The following is a 19,893-nucleotide window of genomic DNA, read 5'->3' as shown; positions in this document are numbered from 1 at the left end:
ACCAGCTTCTCATTCTTCAAAAACCTGTGAACACTGCCAGGTTTTATCATCCAGAACTCTCAAAGATCGAGAGAGAATTTGAATTTATGGACTTTCTGAGAGAGGAAGATCTCCCAAGAAGCAGAAAAGTCGGAAGGCGCGGTCGACGTCGAAAGAAGCCCCGACTTGTTCACCTTCGGCGTCGAAGAAGCAGTCGACTGCGACGAAGAAGATGTCTTCAGCGTCTACATCCAAGGTACCTCCGCTACAGACAGCGTCGAGGGATAGGTCACCGTCGAAGCATAAGAGCTCGACGGCGAGCCAACTGACGTCGAAGCAGCATAGTCATGCCGTGACGTCGAGGCATTCTCCGTCGACGCCTGGCCATCGGCGTTCGGCGTCGAGACAACCTCCGTCGCATTCAGACAAGCAGCATTCGACGTCGAGGCACCTTCCGTCGCCGACAGAGCACCGGCGATGTTATGTTATGTTATGTTACGTGAATTTGTACTGCGCACAGCTGCCCCAGCTAAGGGGCGTCCTGGCGCATGGCAAGGTAACACGCAACAGCCACAGGAAGCACAACAGCTAAAGACAAAGAACCAAGTTAAAATAAGAAGGTTTTAATAGCTTTACGGAAGGAGAAAAGATCCTCCAACCGCCGAATCTCCACCGGGAGGGAGTTCCACAGTTCGGCTGCTTTAACCCGGAAGGAACCACCACCAACACGGCACAACTTATATCGAGGGATGATAGTAAGAGCTTGGCCCAAAGATCTCAAAGGCCGAGTGGGGACGTACCAGGACAGGAGGTCCGTAAGAATTTGAGGGGCCGTACCCTTTAGAATCTTAAAGGCCAGGCACAATACCTTGAATTGAATTCTGGCCCTAACTGGCAGCCAGTGCAATGCTTTCAAAGTACTGGAAACGGGGCAGGATCTAGGAAGACCAACGATTGCTCTAGCGGCAGCATTCTGCGCACGTTGGAGGCGGGTGACTTCAGCCAGGTTAGCCCCCACCAGGAGAGAGCTGGCATAATCCAGGTGCGATATAACAGTCGCCTGTATTACCAACTGCCGGGTGCGGGGGTCGAAAAACTTCAGGACTGGACGCAGAGCCCGGAGGATTCCAAAACAACAGGCGGCCGTTTTCTTCGTGTGCCCCACAAAACTGAGAGTGGGATCCATCCACACTCCCAGGTTTTTTAATTCCGTCACCGGAAGAGGGGCCGCCCCAAGCTCCGAAGGCCACCACCTGTCCCCCCAGAGATCCGCCCTTCTACCGACAATCATGATCTCGGTCTTCTTCGCGTTGGGCTGGAGACAGTTGGCCTTCATCCAGCTTGCCACCGCCCTAAGTCCACTCTGAAACCTGGGAGCATCTTGGTCCGCATCCCCGCTGATCGTAACCGCTAGCTGGGTGTCATCGGCATATGACACCATGGTCATGCCCCACTGCCTGACCACCTCAGCCAGCGGTCTCACGTATAGATTGAACAACGTGGGACTCAGCGAGGATCCCTGCGGCACTCCCTGTTTCAGAGGATGGAACTTGGACTGGAACGGTGGCACCGCAACGCTGAAGAAGCGACCATCGAGGAAGGACCGGAACCACTGGAGGGCAGACCCGCCCACCCCAATCTCCTCCAGGCGATGCAGCAGGATGGAATGAGAGTCAGTATCAAAGGCGGCGCTTAGATCTAATAATACCAGCGCCGCCGTCTGTCCTGCATCCATCACTGTGCGAAGGTGTTCAGCCATGGTGAGAAGGGCGGTCTCCGTGCTGTGACCAGCACGGAACCCGTTCTGGGTGGGGTCTAAGATGTTAGCACGAGTGAGATGGTCGGAAAGAACCTTGTTCACATGGGCCTCCACGACTTTAGTCGGCCAGGGGAGCAGGGAAATAGGCCGATAATTTTCCGGTTTTTCCAGGTCCAAGGAGGGTTTCTTCAAAATAGGAGAAACCACAGCCCGCTTCCAACTGGCTGGAACCATACCCGAAGCCAGCGAGATATTAATCAGGGAGAGTACCGAGGTACGACCCACAAACAGCTGGTCTCTAAAAAGGGCTGGCTTAAGCGGATCAGCGGGCGACCCGGATTTCACCTGCTGAGCCAAGATGTCAAATCCCTCAGATGTCAATGGGGGCAACACATGAAGCAGAGAATCTCCATAGATGTTACATAGAGTACCTACCGGTGGCCTAGTGACAGGGAATGTTAAGTAGATGTTCTGAACTTTTTCTAGGAAGTACAGGGCAAGAGCCTCACAATGCGCCGTGGAGCTTGTTGTTATAGCCGAGGCCCGCTTTGCCACAAGGTCCTTCATCACTTTGAAGATGGTTTTTGATGGATTTGGGCTATTGCCGAACTCCGCAGCGTAAAAAGCTGCCCGGGCCCGGCATATAGCACGATGGTAAATTTTAACGGCAGCGAGGTAAACAACCTTCTTCCCGCTGTCGTACATCTTCCGCCACTCCCTCTCTGCTCGCCTACAACTGCCCTTAAGTGCGCGTAAAGCACTGTCATACCAAGGGCTTGACTCCCTGGAGCTGATCGGCGATCGGCGTCGAAGCAGCCTCCATCGCCGTCGAGCAGACATCCTTCAACGGTGAGACGCTCTATGGCGAAGGACAGTCATCGACACTCGAGGTCGACGTCGAGAAAGCATCTATCTGCTCGGCGTTCGGCGTCGAAACAGCCCCCGTCGACGGATCAGCGGAGATCCAGGGAGCGTGGCGATTCGCAGCCAGTGAACATCTCTCCTTCAAGATCGCAGGAGAGGTCGCCTTTGGGGCAGGTGGTGCAGGAGATGGAGAGCGAACCATTAGACCAGTCTCAAATCCTAAGGTCTCAACTGGGTTCCCCAGGATCAGCATCGGCTGCGGAGGTGGAACAATCTCCATTACAGGATCCTCCTGCCAAGAGAAAGAGGGTCTCAGAAGAGAGAGGTCGGTCGAGGTCTTCCTCTAGACGGTCTCTAGTTAGCCTATCCTCATCCTCCTCGGCATCTCGAAGTGGCAGATCCTCGGATGAGGAAGACAGCGATTCGAATAGGGAGAGGTCAAAGTCCCCTTCAAGGTCGCAGCAGGATCAAGCGGATCAGCCTCCTCCACGGGCACGTTCGCCAGAGAGAGGTCGCACCCAAAAGTCTCCTACTGTTCGTCTTTCCCCAAGGTGGTATAGACCTCTTCACCACTGGGCCAAGGACAAGGAGACGGCAGATCGGTTGAGGGCGTATCGAGATCAAGCCTCCCGCCGCAAAGAACGGTCTCATTCTAGAGGACATTCAAGTAAAGGAAGATCTAGTCACAGAGAGCGATCTCGTTCTAGAACGCGCTCAACCAGAAGAAGATCTAGGTCCAGGCTAACTCATAGCTCTTCAAGTTCATCAAGGACCCGATCTCACAGGAATTACTCTCCGACTCTAACAAACAGTCCACGCTCGAGGATATCCCCAACTGAGGATATTTTCTCGTTCCAAGACATCTTGGGCAGGGGAGCCCTGAAGTTAGGAGTGCCTATGTCAGCTCCGCAGATCAAGACAACGGTCATCTTCGAAACCCTGTAGCACAGAACGGCACCCAAACCCTTATTGCCGATGGTCCCGGGCATAATGGATACAGTAAATGAGGTCTTCCTGACTCCGGCGACGGTGAAGTCAGTCCTAGCGAGGATTCTCAAGAAATATCGTCCTCCTGAAGAGGATCCTCAAGTCCGATCCCCCGCCAAATTCAGTAATCATTGTGGCGGCTAGAAAATCCAATGCAGTGGCTTCCTCATCCACGGTACCGCAAGGACAGCAAGGTACAAGACTCATGGGGGAGAAGAGTTTGTAACACCTCAGCTTCTTTCCTCAAGGTCTCCAATGCGGAAGCTCTTCTGGGCAGATATGACAGATCTCTGTGGGACTCGCTTCAGAGATTTTCTGATAAACTTCCTCAGGAAGATAGAAAGGACTTTGAGGAGATTCTGTTGGAGGGCGGTCAAGTCGCCAATCAGATTATAGGAGCGCGGCAGATGGAGCAATGCTGGCTGCGCATGGTTATGCGCATGGAATCACAGCGAGGAGATCCTCATGGTTGCGCCTTACAGCATTGAAACCCGAGGCTCAATCCAGAATACTAAATCTTCCTTTTTCAGGAGCATCTCTCTTTGGGGCGAGTGCTGATGAGGAGATGCAGCGGATGAAAACTGAGTTAGACACCCTTAAAGCTGTTGGACTTGAAAAGAAGAAGGAATTCCAGAAGAAGTTCCGTTCTGACAACAAGGGCTCTTCGAAGCAGAGGGTTCAAACCCCTCACTGGCAGAAGGGCCAGAACCAGCAAGGCCAACAAAAATCGCAATATAAAGGCAAGCGCAATTCCAAAGGAAATGGAAATCAGCGCCAAGGCAACAACTTCAATAAGCCTCAGCAGAAGCAATGAGTCTTCACTTCCCCCAGCGCCGTTGTCCACTCCAGTGGGGGGAAGCATTGCACATCACAGGACAGAGTGGCAGGCCATACGAAAGATCAATGGGTGTTGTCTACGCTGCAGAATGGGTACTGTCTTCGTTTCCATCGTCTACCTCCACCCGTTCCTCCGATGTCAACGTCAAGCCACCAGCAACAAATGTTAAAGAAAGAAGTAGCGACACTCCTCGAGAAATCAGCCATCGAGAGGGTGCCGGTGGCTCAAAGGGGGAAAGGAGTATACTCGAGGTATTTTCTGGTCAGAAAAAAGGGCCAAAAGGTGGAATACAGGCCTATTCTGGACATGAGAACACTCAATCTACATGTACGAAAAGAAATATTTCGCATGTTGGTGCTTCACCAAATCTATCCACATCTCAGGAAGGGGGATTGGATGTGTTCGGTGGACCTTCAAGACGCATATTTTCATGTCCCGATACGGCCCGATCACAGGAGATTCCTTCGATTTCGGGTGGGGACCTCTCACTACCAGTTCAAAGTCTTTCCGTTTGGGTTGAAGTTGGCCCCCAGGGTGTTCATGAAGTGTGTCGCAGTGGTGGCGGCAGCTCTACGCCGCAGGGGAGTCTTCGTATACCCATACTTAGACGATTGGCTGTTGAAAGGTCCAACTCCAGACAATGTAAGGAATCAATTCCAGACATGCATAGAACTTTGTCAACGTCTAGGCCTGCATGTCAACTACAAGAAGTCGGTCTCCCAACCCACTCAGAAGATTCACTTCCTAGGAGCTCTGCTAGACTCCGAGGTAGGAAAAGTGTTTCCTTCGGAGGAGAGACAGTTTTCGATAGCGCTCGAGTGCCAGCAAGTTCTTCGCAACAGGACTCAGAAAGTGCGAAAGATAGCCTCCCTCTTAGGATCGATGGCTTCCTGCATATTCTTGGTACCGAACGCCAGACTTCGGATGTGTCCTCTTCAGCAGGATCTGGAGGACAAATGGGACCAGCAATCAGATCGCTGGGACGATCAGATCACTTTGTCGGAGGTAGCGCGATCTTCCATCCCGTGGTGGACAAAGAAGCAGAACATGCAAGTGGGAGTTCTCTTCCATCAACCTCCTCCTACACAAACGATCCTCACAGACGCGTCGTTGCAAGGCTGGGGGGCGCACATGGGGCCTCTTCAGATGCAGGGTCTGTGGTCGTCCAAAGAAAGCACCTACCACATCAACTTGCTGGAATTGAGAGCAGTCCACCTGGCTCTCAAAGCGTTCCTTCCCTCGCTTCAGGAAGAAGTGGTTCTAGTACAAACGGACAACACCACCACGATGTACTATTTGAACAAGCAGGGAGGAATCCGCTCAAGGACTCTGTCACTAGAAGCTCAGTGCATCTGGCATTGGCTTCTGGCTCGCAAGTTGTCTGTTCAAGCAGTCCACCTCCCAGGAGAGCAGAATGTGAGGGCGGACGCACTAAGTCGGCACTTCGAAGACAGAGAAGACTGGGTTCTCAACGACAAAGTGCTAGAAGACATTTTCCAGTCTTGGGGTCGTCCTTTCATAGATCTCTTCGCGGCGACGTAAACAGCAAATGCCCAAGCTTCGCCTCAAGGTTCTATCGACCAGGAACGAGGGGGAATGCTCTTTTGATCGATTGCTCAGGGGAATTTGTGTACGCCTTTCCACCCCTTCCTCTGATCCCGAAGGTGGTGAGCAAGCTGACCCACTCGTGCACAACAATGATCCTGATTGCCCCCGACTGGCCGAGGCAATGGTGGTACACGGACCTACTTCACCTGTCAGTGTCTCCTCACAAGAGGCTTCCATGCAGGCCGGACCTGTTATCGAAGATGAGCGGGAGGATTCACCATCCCAACCTTCCGTCACTGAACTTGGCAGCATGGCTCCTGAGGTCATTCAGTACGGCCATTTAGGACTGCCACAAGACTGCATGTCCATTCTGAGAGAAGCACGGCTTCCTTCCACAAGACATTCTTACGCATGCAAGTGGAAGAGGTTCTATATGTGGTGCATGCAGAATGGTCACAATCCGGTGAAGAGTCAGGAAGAAGCAGTTCTTCCATACTTGTTGTACCTGGCTAAGGCAGGTTTGAAGTTTAACTCCATTAAGGTGCATTTAGCCGCTATAACTGCTTATCGGCGATCACCTTCACAAACCTCTTTTTTCCAGTTGCCAGCAGTAAAAGATTTCCTGCAAGGTCTGAAAAAGGTGTATCCACCTGTACGGCCTCCTTCTCCTCCCTGGGAGCTGAACCTAGTACTATCAAAGTTGATGGGCCCTCCTTTTGAGCCCATTCATAAAGCTACTTTACAGCATATTTCCTGGAAAGCGGCTTTTTTGGTAGCGATTACGTCAGCCCGTAGGGTCAGCGAGATTCAGGCCCTCTGTACCAAAGAGCCTTATACAGTGTTTCATTTGAATAGAGTGGTGCTCAGGACGCACCCCTCTTTCCTGCCGTAAGTGGTGTCAGATTTTCATGTTAATCAGTCGATCTCTCTGCCCACTTTCTTTCCCAATCCCTCTACCCCAGCTGAGAGAGCTTTACACTCTCTGGACCTGAAAAGGGTTTTAAAGTTCTATCTGGACAGGTCCAAGTCTGTTCGACATTCTGATCAATTATTTATTAACTACGGATCGATCAGAACTGGTCATGCAGCATCGAAACGTTCCATTTCCAGGTGGATCTTTTCGTGTATCAAACTTGCTTACCAATTGGCACAGAAACCTCTGGGGTTTACCCCTAAAACGCATTCCACTAGAGGTAGAGCTGCCACGGCAGCTTACCTGCATAATGTGCCCATGTCTGAGATTTGGAAAGCGGCGACCTGGAGGTCTGTCCATACATTTACCAGACATTACTGTCTAGATTCAGACACGAGAGCAGATACCCAGGTGGGCCAGGCCTCCCTGAGGAATCTGTTTAACAGCTGAGTTATTGGCTGTTATGACTTGGTTGGGTCATGTACTTCTCATTTACCTGCAGGGGGTTGATGGGCTTGCTATTCTATTCAGTGCTTATGACTATTGATGAGGATCCCCTGGAAGAGAAGGATAAGTTACTTACCTGTAATCCTAGTTCTCTTCCAGGGGTATTCTCATCAAAGTCATAAGCAACCCACCCTCCTCCCCAGGTAAATGAGATTCGGTACTATTACAATCTTGTGGTTGAGCCCTGTCTTCAGGGTTATGCAAAGAACAACTGACCTAACTGTCACCGCTGAGACATGATGGGAAGCCTGGGGTCATGGCTGCCTTAAAGGCACGGTGCCAGTTTTTTGTTGAAAATGGTTTCATTTTCTATGCTATTGTTTTGCAATGCACCTGAGGGCTAACAATGTCTATTTATGAGCAATTTTCAGGATTCATGAGTGGTTTTACTTATTAAAACACAAAGTTCAAGGGTTATTTGACCTAATGTGTTTTTTCTTTCCTTACTAATTGCAGTGCATGTATATGGGTTTACATTGTTTTAGCCTCAGTTGTGGAGCTGCATTGGTGTGAGAAAAATGATATATGTACATACATATATGTGGAGTGAGATATATGTGTTTTTTACATATATATTTTTATATTGTTTCCGGGGTCCCGCACATGGGCGGGAATATACAGTGCTTATGACTTTGATGAGGATACCCCTGGAAGAGAACTAAGATTACAGGTAAGTAACTTATCCCTCCTCACACTGAATCACGCTTGCCTTCGAGGCTGATGGGTTGTTTAGTCTCCATGACCACCCTGTCACTGGCCTCTCCATGCGGCAACTGCAGTGGTCATTTGAAATGAAAGCTTGTCTGTGTTTATATCGTTGCACTTGGTCCTTCCCCTCTCAGCCTCTTATAATATGTTATACTGTCTTCTATGTGTGCCTGTTTTCCTGTAAGAGTATATGTGCTTCTCTGTCCATTCATCCTTTCAATGTATCATTCCTCACCACTTTCTTCCTCGATCCTCCTTCTTCTTCCTCTCTCTCAATTCATCTCTCACTCCATCTCCTATATTTCCCCTCTTTTAATACCTTCATCTCACCCTCTCCTCTACCTTCTTCTCCATCTTATCTTCCTCCACCCCCGCTGGTCCTGCAGTGCTGCTTGTGTAGGTGGGTGCAAGCTGTAGAAGTGGCCAGAGCAAGGATTGACATGAGTGGTCCATACAGACCTCTAGCACAACCCTCTGTCCTTAGTTAGTGGGCTATGCAAGGGAGGCTCTCTTAGGATGGAATGGGACTGTACTAACATTCCCTTCTTTCACAATTCTCAGTTGAACCTTATTATGGATGGTTCTCGTTTCATTCACATTTTTATTTGGAAAAGTGATCTCTTCTGTATTCTTTGTTTATCATGCCAAGATAATGTACTTTAATGGAAGGTTTGAGTTGGGCCAGTGTTTAATTATCAGGGTACTATCACAACTGTGGCAGTTTCAGAACTAGTGCCCCCAATAACCTTGCTGCTGGAGATTAAGCATCTGTTGACAGACACAAAGGCACTGCCAGGGTAAGATCAAACACTTTCCCTCTGCAATAGTCTAAGACAGTTATTGTCTTTTTTTGTTTAGGTCTGGCTTTGCATACTCCCCTTTCATCCATTGGCTTTCTTCAACCTCCTTCAGCCATTGGCTCGAAATATTTTTAATCACTTCTTTGCCCTGCCCTGTGGAACATTTATCCCTCACCTAATGCTGTTGGCTGTTTTGGTATATTCCTCAGCCTTTACTGAAGTGCTTGCCCTCATTTGCGCAAAGGACCACTTTACAACTATAGCCTTTTCTGTATCTTCCTGCTGGCTCCCTCCTTTGTGTCTTGTTCTAATGTACTAATGACTCGTGTATTAGCATATTAAACCCAGACCTATTGGCTTTTCCAATGCTTGCATTTTTTCTGAATACCAACTCACAGAACCAACATGCCACCTACTGTCCAAGTGCTGTTGTAGTTTGTCCAGGTAATTTAGTGATCAACTTCACCATTTATGGCATAGAGTTTGCTCACATTTTAATATGCATATGCATAGGCAGTGAAAGAAACATAATGACAAGTTACAATATAGTATTGAGAGTTTGTTGTAGTTTTTGTTGTTCATTCGGACCTGGATTTTCTTTTTTATCTAGGTGTTTATCCATTGTTTAAACGGAATGCCTCTGACCTGTCAGGTGCTGGCGTGAGAGTTCACATTGCTCTTGCTTCAGCTTATCATCCTTCAGTTCCTATTCGTCGAAACAGTTACACAGAGGATGCGGGTGACTCTGAAGCAGGTCAGACGGATGACGGGGAACCACACGCATCAGACAAACAAAACTACCAAAAACCCTCTTCAAGTTCCGAGGCTGCCCCAGGTTTCCAATCATCAGAGGAAGCCTGTGAGGTAGACATGGAGAATACTTTTGCTGTCAACATCACAGTGGAAAGGGCGATGCACTTAAGTCTAAAAGGTAAGAATACAACAGCAAAAAGTGTACCTCTTTAAATTTCTGTCTTCTTATATACTATGTATATTAATCGACTCAGTAAGTCTTACTCACTTTAACTATATTGGAACATATTACATGAGAGTTCATTCCAAGGGTTATGACAATTACTTTTCTGTCTACTACTTTATATTGAGGTTGCTCACTATGTTACCTGTACATAGTTAAGACAGTGTCCTAAACCATATAAACACTGTCCATGTACCCCATAGGGATCAGGAGCTGGAGCTGTATGAGTTTGTAACTTCCACATGCATGTTTGTGAATGAAGATGTTTCCCTGCAGCCACTAGTCTTGCACTGGGCCTGAAAACATGCTGAGTCAGTATTACTCCACCTCCATCCTCGCTCTGTACCTGTAGAGAACCCCACTCTTGCACTGCACGCGTACATATGAGGCTGTGGTAGTACTAAGCCCCTCGCTTCGCACTGTTGCTAAAGAGCTGTGTAAAAGTCAGTAATGAATTGCCTCTCTTGCACTGAGCCTTTAGAACTGGGGTTGGAGTCTTTGCCCCCAGCCATGCACTATCAGGGCCTGGAGCTGTACCTTCGCCTCACGCTTTGCCACTGGCTCTGCGGTCTTGCCCTGTGTCAGGGGTTGGATTCCTCTCTTTGCCTTGAGCTCTACGGTTTGGCACTATCATTGCCACAAGCTCTCCAGTCTGTGTTTGGAGTCCTTCCTTTTGCTCCAGCTCTACAGACCTGAACTATATCTGCAGGGATGTGCCTTAAAGGACTTTATATCCTAGATGTACTCAGTTGCCACTCTGCCAATTGCATCATCAATCTCATTTATGTTGGTCACAAGGGGCCAGATGTACATTCACTTCTGTTTTCAATTTCACAATAGTGAATTTTTGTGATTCGCTATTTGTAAATCACAAACAGCGATGTACAACAGTGTGTTTAACTCGGTTTGTGGTTCCCAATGGGTCACAAGGGACCTGCCTCATTAATAATCAGGGGGCATGTCACAATTTGCGACCCATTGGGAATGGAAAGCACTCAAAGGGATGGTGGCCTGCTATGGTCAGCAGACCACCATGTCTGTGACTGCTTTTTAAATAAAGTAGTTGTATGCCTATTCTCTAGCAAGTTGTGCCTCCTCTCTCGTTCTTTTTGTCATTTCTCACTCTTTCTGGCATTTCTCTCTTTTTGACATTTTTCACTTTGTGCCATTTTTCTCACTCCTTCTGCCTGTCTCTCACTCCTTTTCTGACCTTTTTGCCATCTCTCACTCTTTCTGTGATCTTGTGTGCCATGTTCCTCTCTACTATCTGTGTACCCCTTTCCCACCTTCTCTGCGCCCCCTCAGCCTCCTCCCCTGCTCCTTAATTGTTCCTCACACCTCCTGTCTTCCCACACTCCTCCTCAGCACCTCCCCCTGCACTCCGACCCCCTCCCAAGACCTACTTTATTGCGGCCGTAGTGTGGACGCCGTCAGTAATCCAAATGAGCCCCAAGGCAATCCTGCCTGCATCTGGGCCATGCTCTGTACCAGAAACTCAGGTCCTCCTCTGACCCACCACTACCCCACCAATCTCCTTCGCACCCAGAAGCCCGGATGTCACACCACCTTCTGCTGGCATGCCGCAAAGCACAACACAAAAGGAACTTTCACCTGCTCCCTCTGCCATTAGCCTGCACCACTCCTCCCACAACTCCATTGTCCACCAAGAACTCGCCCAAAACTACACCCACTCAAACACCTACCAACAAACACACCCAAACCTCTCACACACGAATATCATGCATGCTTCTTAACACCCGCTCACTCAGCAAGTACTCATTGGAGATCTGGGACCTGCTGGATGACGTACCCCCAGACATCCTCTGCATCATGGACACATGGCTGAATATAGCCTCAGAGTAAGACATCGCTGCCACCATCCCCGCCGGATACAAGATCCCCAACCAAGAACACCTAAGAATGCCCAGAGAAATTGCCATATTTTATAAGGATGTATTCAACTGCACCGCCTCCACAGCAGCCGGAACAAACTACATGGAACTCCTCAACTTGAAAATCACAGCAAACTTCACTGTGGGTGGTACCCTGGTTTTCTGTCCCCCCTTCTCCCCCCAGGCCTCTGAGACAACTTTGCGAGCAACATTACGATTACGGACTTCTTCACTCCACAAGTCCTAGACTTCAATGCAGTCATACACCTAGGAGATCTCAATTTCCAGCTAGAAGATCGAACCAACCCCAACTCAACTACCTTTCTTGATGGCCTCGGACAAATGCGACTAAACCAATGCATCATGGAACTCACCCAAGCCGCCGAACACATCCCAGATCCTATCTTCATATCCTCCAACATGAACACACCCAGACCTGGCACCTGGACCAACCACACCATAGTTTGTTTCACAGTCAACATTTATCAGCACAGACATCAATGCAGAAGAACCCTCATAGTGGGCCCAGCACACTGGCACTGGAGCAACATAACAGAGGCAGATTGGACATTCACCCCCCAAGAAGAAACCACAACCCTGGGGCCTCCTAACACATGACATTGAAAACTTCAACAAGCGGAACGCCAACTGCGATGATACTCTGGCCCCAAGAAACCAAGCCGCATAGCAAAAACTTGAACACAAGCCAGCTGGTACATGGTAGACCTCAGAATGACTAAGCAACACTAAAAATGACTGCAATGGAAATGAAAACAAAGCCACGGGGAAATGGAGACTCTTTCAAAGCTGTCCAGAGAAGGTACCACAAGCTAATCTGACAAACTAAGGGGAAGGCCGTAGTAAAACGAATAAATGTGAGCTCCAAAAGCAGCAAAGAAATCTTCACAATCAACAAGGATTTCACCACACCCACAGCTGTCACCAGCAACACCAGCCCAACCCAAGATCTGTGCAACTACCTTTCAAACTTCTTTTGCACCAAGATCACAACCATATACAGCAACTACGCACTACAATCTGACCAATTGTCTTTCACCAGAAATCTCTCAGTGACCAATGAAGACAGCACAATCGCCACATGGGACACCATCAGTACAGAAGTTACCACAGTAATCATGGAGACCAAACACTGCTGGGCCATGACTCACAGAAAGGCATCCACCAGCGATCCATCGAATTATTGATTAATTGCTCTGCTAGACGTAAAAGCGAAAGCGTGCACAAACATTTTATTGCTGGAATTTGAGGCATGGTCTGCAGAGGAAAATATAATCCCGAGTTGCCAAACTGGTTTCAGGCCAAAGTCATGGACCATAGATTACATGGTCGCCCTATCCTATTTGGTTCATCAACCCATGATACTCTTCTGTCCACCACTATTCACCTGTTTCATAGATTACTCTATTGCATTCAACAGTGTGGATATGAATATATTATGGAGAAAAATAGCCAAACGGGGCATCTCCTCTCCCTCATTGAAGGCAATTATTGCTCTCTATTCTGACACATGGGTCTGTAATAAGCTTGACAATGAAAATAGAGTTGCACCTGAAATACCGACAAACCGAGATCTGAAACAGGGGAGTGTGTTAGCACTGATTTTTTACAATTTATATACAGGAGACTTGGGCCTCGTCATATCAAACTCTAAAACAATACCTCCAAGGATTGGATCTTCCAGCCTTTCTGTACTGCAAATGAGGTCGACTTAATCATCCTGGACCACACTTGAAATGGGAATGCAGAAAGCACTTGACCAGCTTAATTCGTATAATACTCATAACAAGCTCACTGCTGACTTTGGAAAGACAAAGGTTATGATATTTGACAATTTCGATTGTACGCATCATTTAAACATTAAGAGCCGAAGTCTGCTGTGTGCCAAGCCAAAGGCATCCTTTTTAAACATGTCTGGATTATCCCAACCTTGGAATAGGGTCTGTACGCTGAACAAGGCGAATTGGCACCGAAAAACGAAGCTGTCTCATTTAAAGATCTTCCATTTCTATTCAGTACTTAAAGGTTTTGACACTTCCAAAAATGTGTTGTTTGGCACTGGCTGAGAGCGTCTCACTAATGCGCAGTCGGATTTATCCCCACCAAGGAGTGTGCATGAGAGCGAGTGAAAGAGGGAAAGAGAATGCTAAAGAGAAAATAGAAAGGAAAGTAGAGAATGGATAGGGGTAGAAGTTGGAGAGAGTGAGACAGAGAAAGGAATAGAGAGAGGAGGAATATAGAGACAGATGGGGCAATGGTGGAGGAGTTCAAAAGAGCAACATAGAGACGTGTTGTGGTGTTTTTTTCCATTTTGTCTTTCAATGGGCAATACTGGGCACATGTCGCCCCTCCAGCCCCTTTCACACAACCAGTAAGCAAGGGCTTGTGTTTGGCAACGGCTCAGCCTTTGAGATCTACGGTTCATTGACAGGCGTGCTGGTGAATGGCAGCAGTTGGATCGAAAGCAAGTGACAGCCGCAAGACTGCAGGGTTTGACACAAGGAGCTCTAGCAGTGACAGTCATGGATGTCATTTAGGGTCGCAGCGGCGACCCCTAGCTTGCCCCTTGTGACCCCTGACACTGCCTTTGTGACTCATGGCCTCAGAAGTGGCAGGACCAGAGGGGTGGCTCCGCATTCTTGATTATCTGCCAGTGTTTCGATCGCCCCGTTTTACTGGCCGTGATGGGCGGCCATCTTGTGGTCTCGGCACAAGCGTTAGTGACGAGTGGGAGGAGGAGCCTGGCCTTGCCTTGTGTATTTGTTGGTGCAGGTGATTATAGCCAAGCCTGCATTATCTCTTGGTGCAACAAACGCACAAGACCAAAGGCGTTGATAGGCTCCGTGAAAACCCGACAGGCCTCTGAACCAAATGCATCCTAAATTGACTGCCTTCTGAAACAACTCCGCTAGATGGCAATGTTACTTAAACAAAGGGGTGTTCTATTTGGTTTACATGCACGTTCATCACCTTCAAAACGTGCATAAAAAAAGCTGGTTAACCCTGCAACTGTTGCTCTAAGTTTTAGAGGCAAAGGGAATATTTCATCTTAAGGTCCCTTTATTTACTTTCAAGGTTTAAAATGTCTCTTCTTTTAATTTCCGAAATTCTTTATTGTATATAAAAAAATATATATTTACATACATGGACAAGGCTTATACATGAGTGGAAGAAGAAAGAAGAAAGTAGGCGAAGGAGGAAAAAGGAGGAAGGAAGAGGGGGGAGAGCGGGGGGGGGGCGGTAGTCCGTATTCTTGAGGTTATTCCATAGTTCGTTATTCCATAGTTCGCATTCCGTCGTATTTGATGTTCCAAGCAGCAGCTTGACAGTTTGTACGTCTCTGTGATCGCCCATCTTATGCCCCGCGCCCGGGCCCGAAGGGAACAGTAGAGAGATATATATATAGTAGGAGATAGGCGGTGTACAGGGCGTTTTGTTAACGCATAGGTTTCAGTATACGCCCTCCGTTGTATCTTGTATCTTGTTCAAACGCCTATGGCGGCTTGTGTGATGATAGGTAGAGGTCTAAGGACCCCCACATGGTTGACTGCTTGTGCGTTTTCGGTGAGTGTTTCGCTGTGATGTTATCTGCCCCCCTTAGGAACGTGACCCAGTTGAGCCATGCCTGGGGTGCCGCTTTCGATGTGTCCTTCCAGTTAGTTAGGACTATTTTGACTGCGGCTGTCAGCAGAAGGTCAATGAGGTCACGATCCTCTGTCTCTCTTCTTAAGTGAACTTAAATCTGGTTACAACCTAGCCCATTAAAGGCTCGTGGGGCATGAAGATGTCAGTTTCTGCATTGTCAAAACCTAGCGCAGTCTTCTCCTACGAGTTGCTGCTGAGCTACTGGTAGCTCTCCAGCTACCTATACGTAGCTCTCCTGTGTGCAGCCAGCCTGTTAAATGAGAACCTCTGCTTGGATGAATCAATATATGGGTACTAACATTGAAAAACATGTACTTGAGTCTAAAATGTCTCAAGTTTGGAGAAAAATAGTTGGATTTCCAAAATGTATTTAAAGCTGTTATTTGGCAGATCACTCATTCGGCACTGGGGAGACATTACTAATATTAAGAGGTACGAATTGTACTGCAGCAGTGGCTGTTCCGCATTACCCATGCAGAGACATTCCGCTTCGACAAAGCCCTTTTTACATAACTGCTTGCAACCCTGCCTGATAAACTGGTGATGACTGCCTCTGATATAATCAATGTTACTTTACAATTATAACAAGGGGACCCAATGGATACCTTCGGACCATGGGCGGACAGTTTATTATAAAAAACACAAGGTCCTAAGGCTAATTTTGATAAAACAAACAATGGAGTTATAGACTAGAATCAGTACTATATCCGTTTCTCCTGTACCCAGCCGGGTCAGGAAATTTTATTCAAGTTAGTCAAAAAGGAATCAGTTACCACAGAGAAGGTAAATTACAGCGTTTGATAGGGTACAAGCCTGTACCTATCCAAAGTTAAACAACATTTTTTAGAGAAAGGTAGAAAAAAGGAAAAAACATTATCAGGCAAGAAAACGTGGGAGCCACATGTCCCTTGCAAATGATTAACTAATACGCAAGTTGAGACAAACAATTCATGCAAACACAGTAAACACAATGGATATATTGCAGAACTGTTTAAATTGTCGACGACGTTTCGATCCCCTGGCTCCTAATGAACCGGGATCATCTTCAGGACTGTATTAATAGTTGCCTGTTTAGATTTAGATGCGCCTGTGGGAGTAGGGGCAAAAGAAGGAAACAGTAAGTCAAATTTCACAGCTAGCAGAAAGTTCGAAAACGCGCTCCGTTTGTCAAAAACAGTTTAAAAATAATGGTGTGCCACACCTGAATCCAGTAACACTACTGTCCGTGATCATGCGTGACGTGAACTAAGTAAAGACCAATACTTTTGTGCTGACTATTGTAATTTCATAGGTGCACAGGAAGTGCTGAGATTTGTGCTAGGTGCAAAAGGATAAGTTGATATGGCTGGTGCACATCATTGTGACTTCAATGCATGCGATATCTATATACAAGGCTATGTGAAGGTCTGTGTGAGCTCCACGAGATAATCTCTAGATTTTGTGCGTCATTGGTGCCGATCGCGTGAATGGCAGCGTGGTTGCACTATTACAGGGTAATTAGGAAGGTGAAGTACTTAGAGTTCACCCTGTGGGTGGATGAACAACTAACCTTCGGGGTTCCTAGGTGGGACACTGGTCAGTTGAGTAATCTGAAGAGTACTGCATATGGCGCCGTTAGGTGAAGCCTGCAAAAACGGGGAATGCTGATTACTTAAAAGTGCACCCTCGTGGTCAAAGGCTGCGGTGAAGTGGGTTATTTGTTATTTTACCTCTTGGGCTGGTCACTATATCGAAAGGTATAGGTATCCTCTCTGAAAGCCTCCACGTTGGGGGGGCGCGCTCCGGGCTGGATATTCTCAATTAATGTTGGAGTATGAGGCTCCCGTGGGTCGGCAGCTCTAAGTTGAACTAAGCGTGAACTCTAAGTACTTCACCTTCCTAATTACCCTGTAATAGTGCAACCACGCTGCCATTCACGCGATCGGCACCAATGACGCACAAAATCTAGAGATTATCTCGTGGAGCTCACACAGACCTTCACATAGCCTTTTATATAGATATCGCATGCATTGAAGTCACAATGATGTGCACCAGCCATATCAACTTATCCTTTTGCACCTAGCACAAATCTCAGCACTTCCTGTGCACCTATGAAATTACAATAGTCAGCACAAAAGTATTGGTCTTTACTTAGTTCACGTCACGCATGATCACGGACAGTAGTGTTACTGGATTCAGGTGTGGCAAACCATTATTTTTAAACTGTTTTTGACAAACGGAGCGCGTTTTCGAACTTTCTGCTAGCTGTGAAATTTGACTTACTGTTTCCTTCTTTTGCCCCTACTCCCACAGGCGCATCTAAATCTAAACAGGCAACTATTAATACAGTCCTGAAGATGATCCCGGTTCATTAGGAGCCAGGGGATCGAAACGTCGTCGACAATTTAAACAGTTCTGCAATATATCCATTGTGTTTACTGTGTTTGCATGAATTGTTTGTCTCAACTTGCGTATTAGTTAATCATTTGCAAGGGACATGTGGCTCCCACGTTTTCTTGCCTGATAATGTTTTTTCCTTTTTTCTACCTTTCTCTAAAAAAAATTGTTTAACTTTGGATAGGTACAGGCTTGTACCCTATCAAACGCTGTAATTTACCTTCTCTGTGGTAACTGATTCCTTTTTGACTAACTTGAATAAAATTTCCTGACCCGGCTGGGTACAGGAGAAACGGATATAGTACTGATTCTAGTCTATAACTCCATTGTTTGTTTTATCAAAATAATCAATGTTACAACACCAATATTATTAGTAGCTCGGGATGATTTTCATTATTACAGAAAAGGTGGGTAGACTCCTGACGTAGCAACACTTGACTCTTCATGAGATGCTGTGTAACCCTACATTGTTACATTAAACATGACCTACCGAGTGTTATTGACTAACCACTCACCCCAGCAGGCCATTGGTGATGAATCTTTTTATTTTTTATAATTCTCTTAGATTTTTGTGCTTATTTTTTTTAATAAATCTTAGATTTTTGTGCTGTGAACTAGAACAAAATATACCAGTAAAATGTATTTATAGACATCTTGCTTGGTCTGCGTGCGCTGCGTTGACCTTGTTCTACTGAGAATAGTATATATGTCAGCAGGCCATTGGTGATGAATCTTTTTATTTTTTATAATTCTCTTAGATTTTTGTGCTTATTTTTTTAAATAAATCTTAGATTTTTTTGCTGTGAACTAGAACAAAATATACCAGTAAAATTTATTTATAGACATCTTGCTTGGTCTGCGTGCGCTGCGTTGACCTTGTTCTACTGAGAATAGTATATATGTCTCTTTAAAATACCTCCATCCTTTATATGAGTTACCATGCCATAAAATGATCCCCTGAGTCCGAGGGAGAGGGTGGACAAAGTGTTAAGTACTGGATCTTTTTATGGATTGTCATGCTTTATTAGCATACTTACCAATGTCGTACTCGGAATCCTCAGTATATATTTAATTTCCTTACAATAAATGGGTTTCTTTTCACCTACATTACCAGGGTGTACTGTTTCAGGACTTTCACACGTCCACCATTTTACTTAGATTTGATGTCACTTCTTAGTGTTAGGGAGTGGTCTTTGGCACTCTTGCTGTTCGATGTTATGTCACCTATAAACATTTTATAAAAATAAATTGTTTCTTATATATAGCTTCAGAGCACGTTTCTGCCAGTTGTATGTACTGCATATAATACGTCCTTAGTAGCCATTTTAATGCTCCTCAACTTACGTGGCTCGGAAGGATGGAAGGTTGAGTTGGTCTTACAGGATTCAAACTTCTGATGTGCAGATGCAGCACTCGTCAGCGGCTCGCTTTAAACTCACGTAGCCTTCGTGGCTGTTATTACTGCAGGGTTCGGTTATACATTATTTCTCTGACTTGCTCTGTTTCCTTACAATACAAGAATAGCCTAAGAAAAGGGAAAACAAGGTGCTCAGAGCTTGTAGTCGGTGTGGTCAATCATTATTTTAAATGCAAGCCAACCTCAGGACTTCCTTTCCTGTCTCTACCCTGACCATGATACTGAGACCCGATGCATCTCTAAAGACTTCATCTAGGAGCTACATGGCCAGAGGGGTCCTACACTCTCACAGGCCCAAAGAGAGAAGACTCTGAGGTAAGTATTCTGATCCTTCGCCGTTCAACTAGCTCATGTAATCATAAAAATCCCAAATCCAAAACCAGCTTATGTAAAGATACCTTGACAAATATCCCCCGCCTACATCTGTTCATCCACCTTGCATGTGGTCCACTTATCCCTTTGATGTCAAATCGTCACAAGCATTCTCTCTCTCTCCTCCTCCTACACCGAACCCCGAGATATTGTGAATGCCAAGCATCTGAATTGCCAGTGTTATAAACTGCCCCACTATCATCTCTCAAAGCTGATGTATGGTTCAAGTTTCCTCCTCCATTGACACTGAATGTTCAGCAGTCACTTTCAGCTCCCGATAACGTCACTGAAGAA

The 19,893-nt window shown here is 46.7% G+C and overlaps 1 protein-coding gene across 2 annotated transcripts in view; it reads left to right on the top strand.

The window, feature by feature from the left end:
- C2CD3 (C2 domain containing 3 centriole elongation regulator) overlaps positions 1-19,893 on the top strand; it is a 494,984-nt gene that overhangs the window by 201,391 nt on the left and 273,700 nt on the right. For both annotated transcript variants that reach the window (XM_078658566.1, XM_078658565.1), the window contains exon 24: positions 9,514-9,834. In XM_078658566.1, coding sequence (XP_078514692.1) covers positions 9,514-9,834 — 321 coding nt within the window. The remainder of the gene's footprint in view (positions 1-9,513; positions 9,835-19,893) is intronic.

The sequence above is a fragment of the Lissotriton helveticus genome, chromosome 8, assembly GCF_964261635.1.
Source record: "Lissotriton helveticus chromosome 8, aLisHel1.1, whole genome shotgun sequence".
Lineage (NCBI taxonomy): Eukaryota > Metazoa > Chordata > Amphibia > Caudata > Salamandridae > Lissotriton > Lissotriton helveticus.
This window is presented reverse-complemented; position numbering and strand designations above follow the sequence as displayed.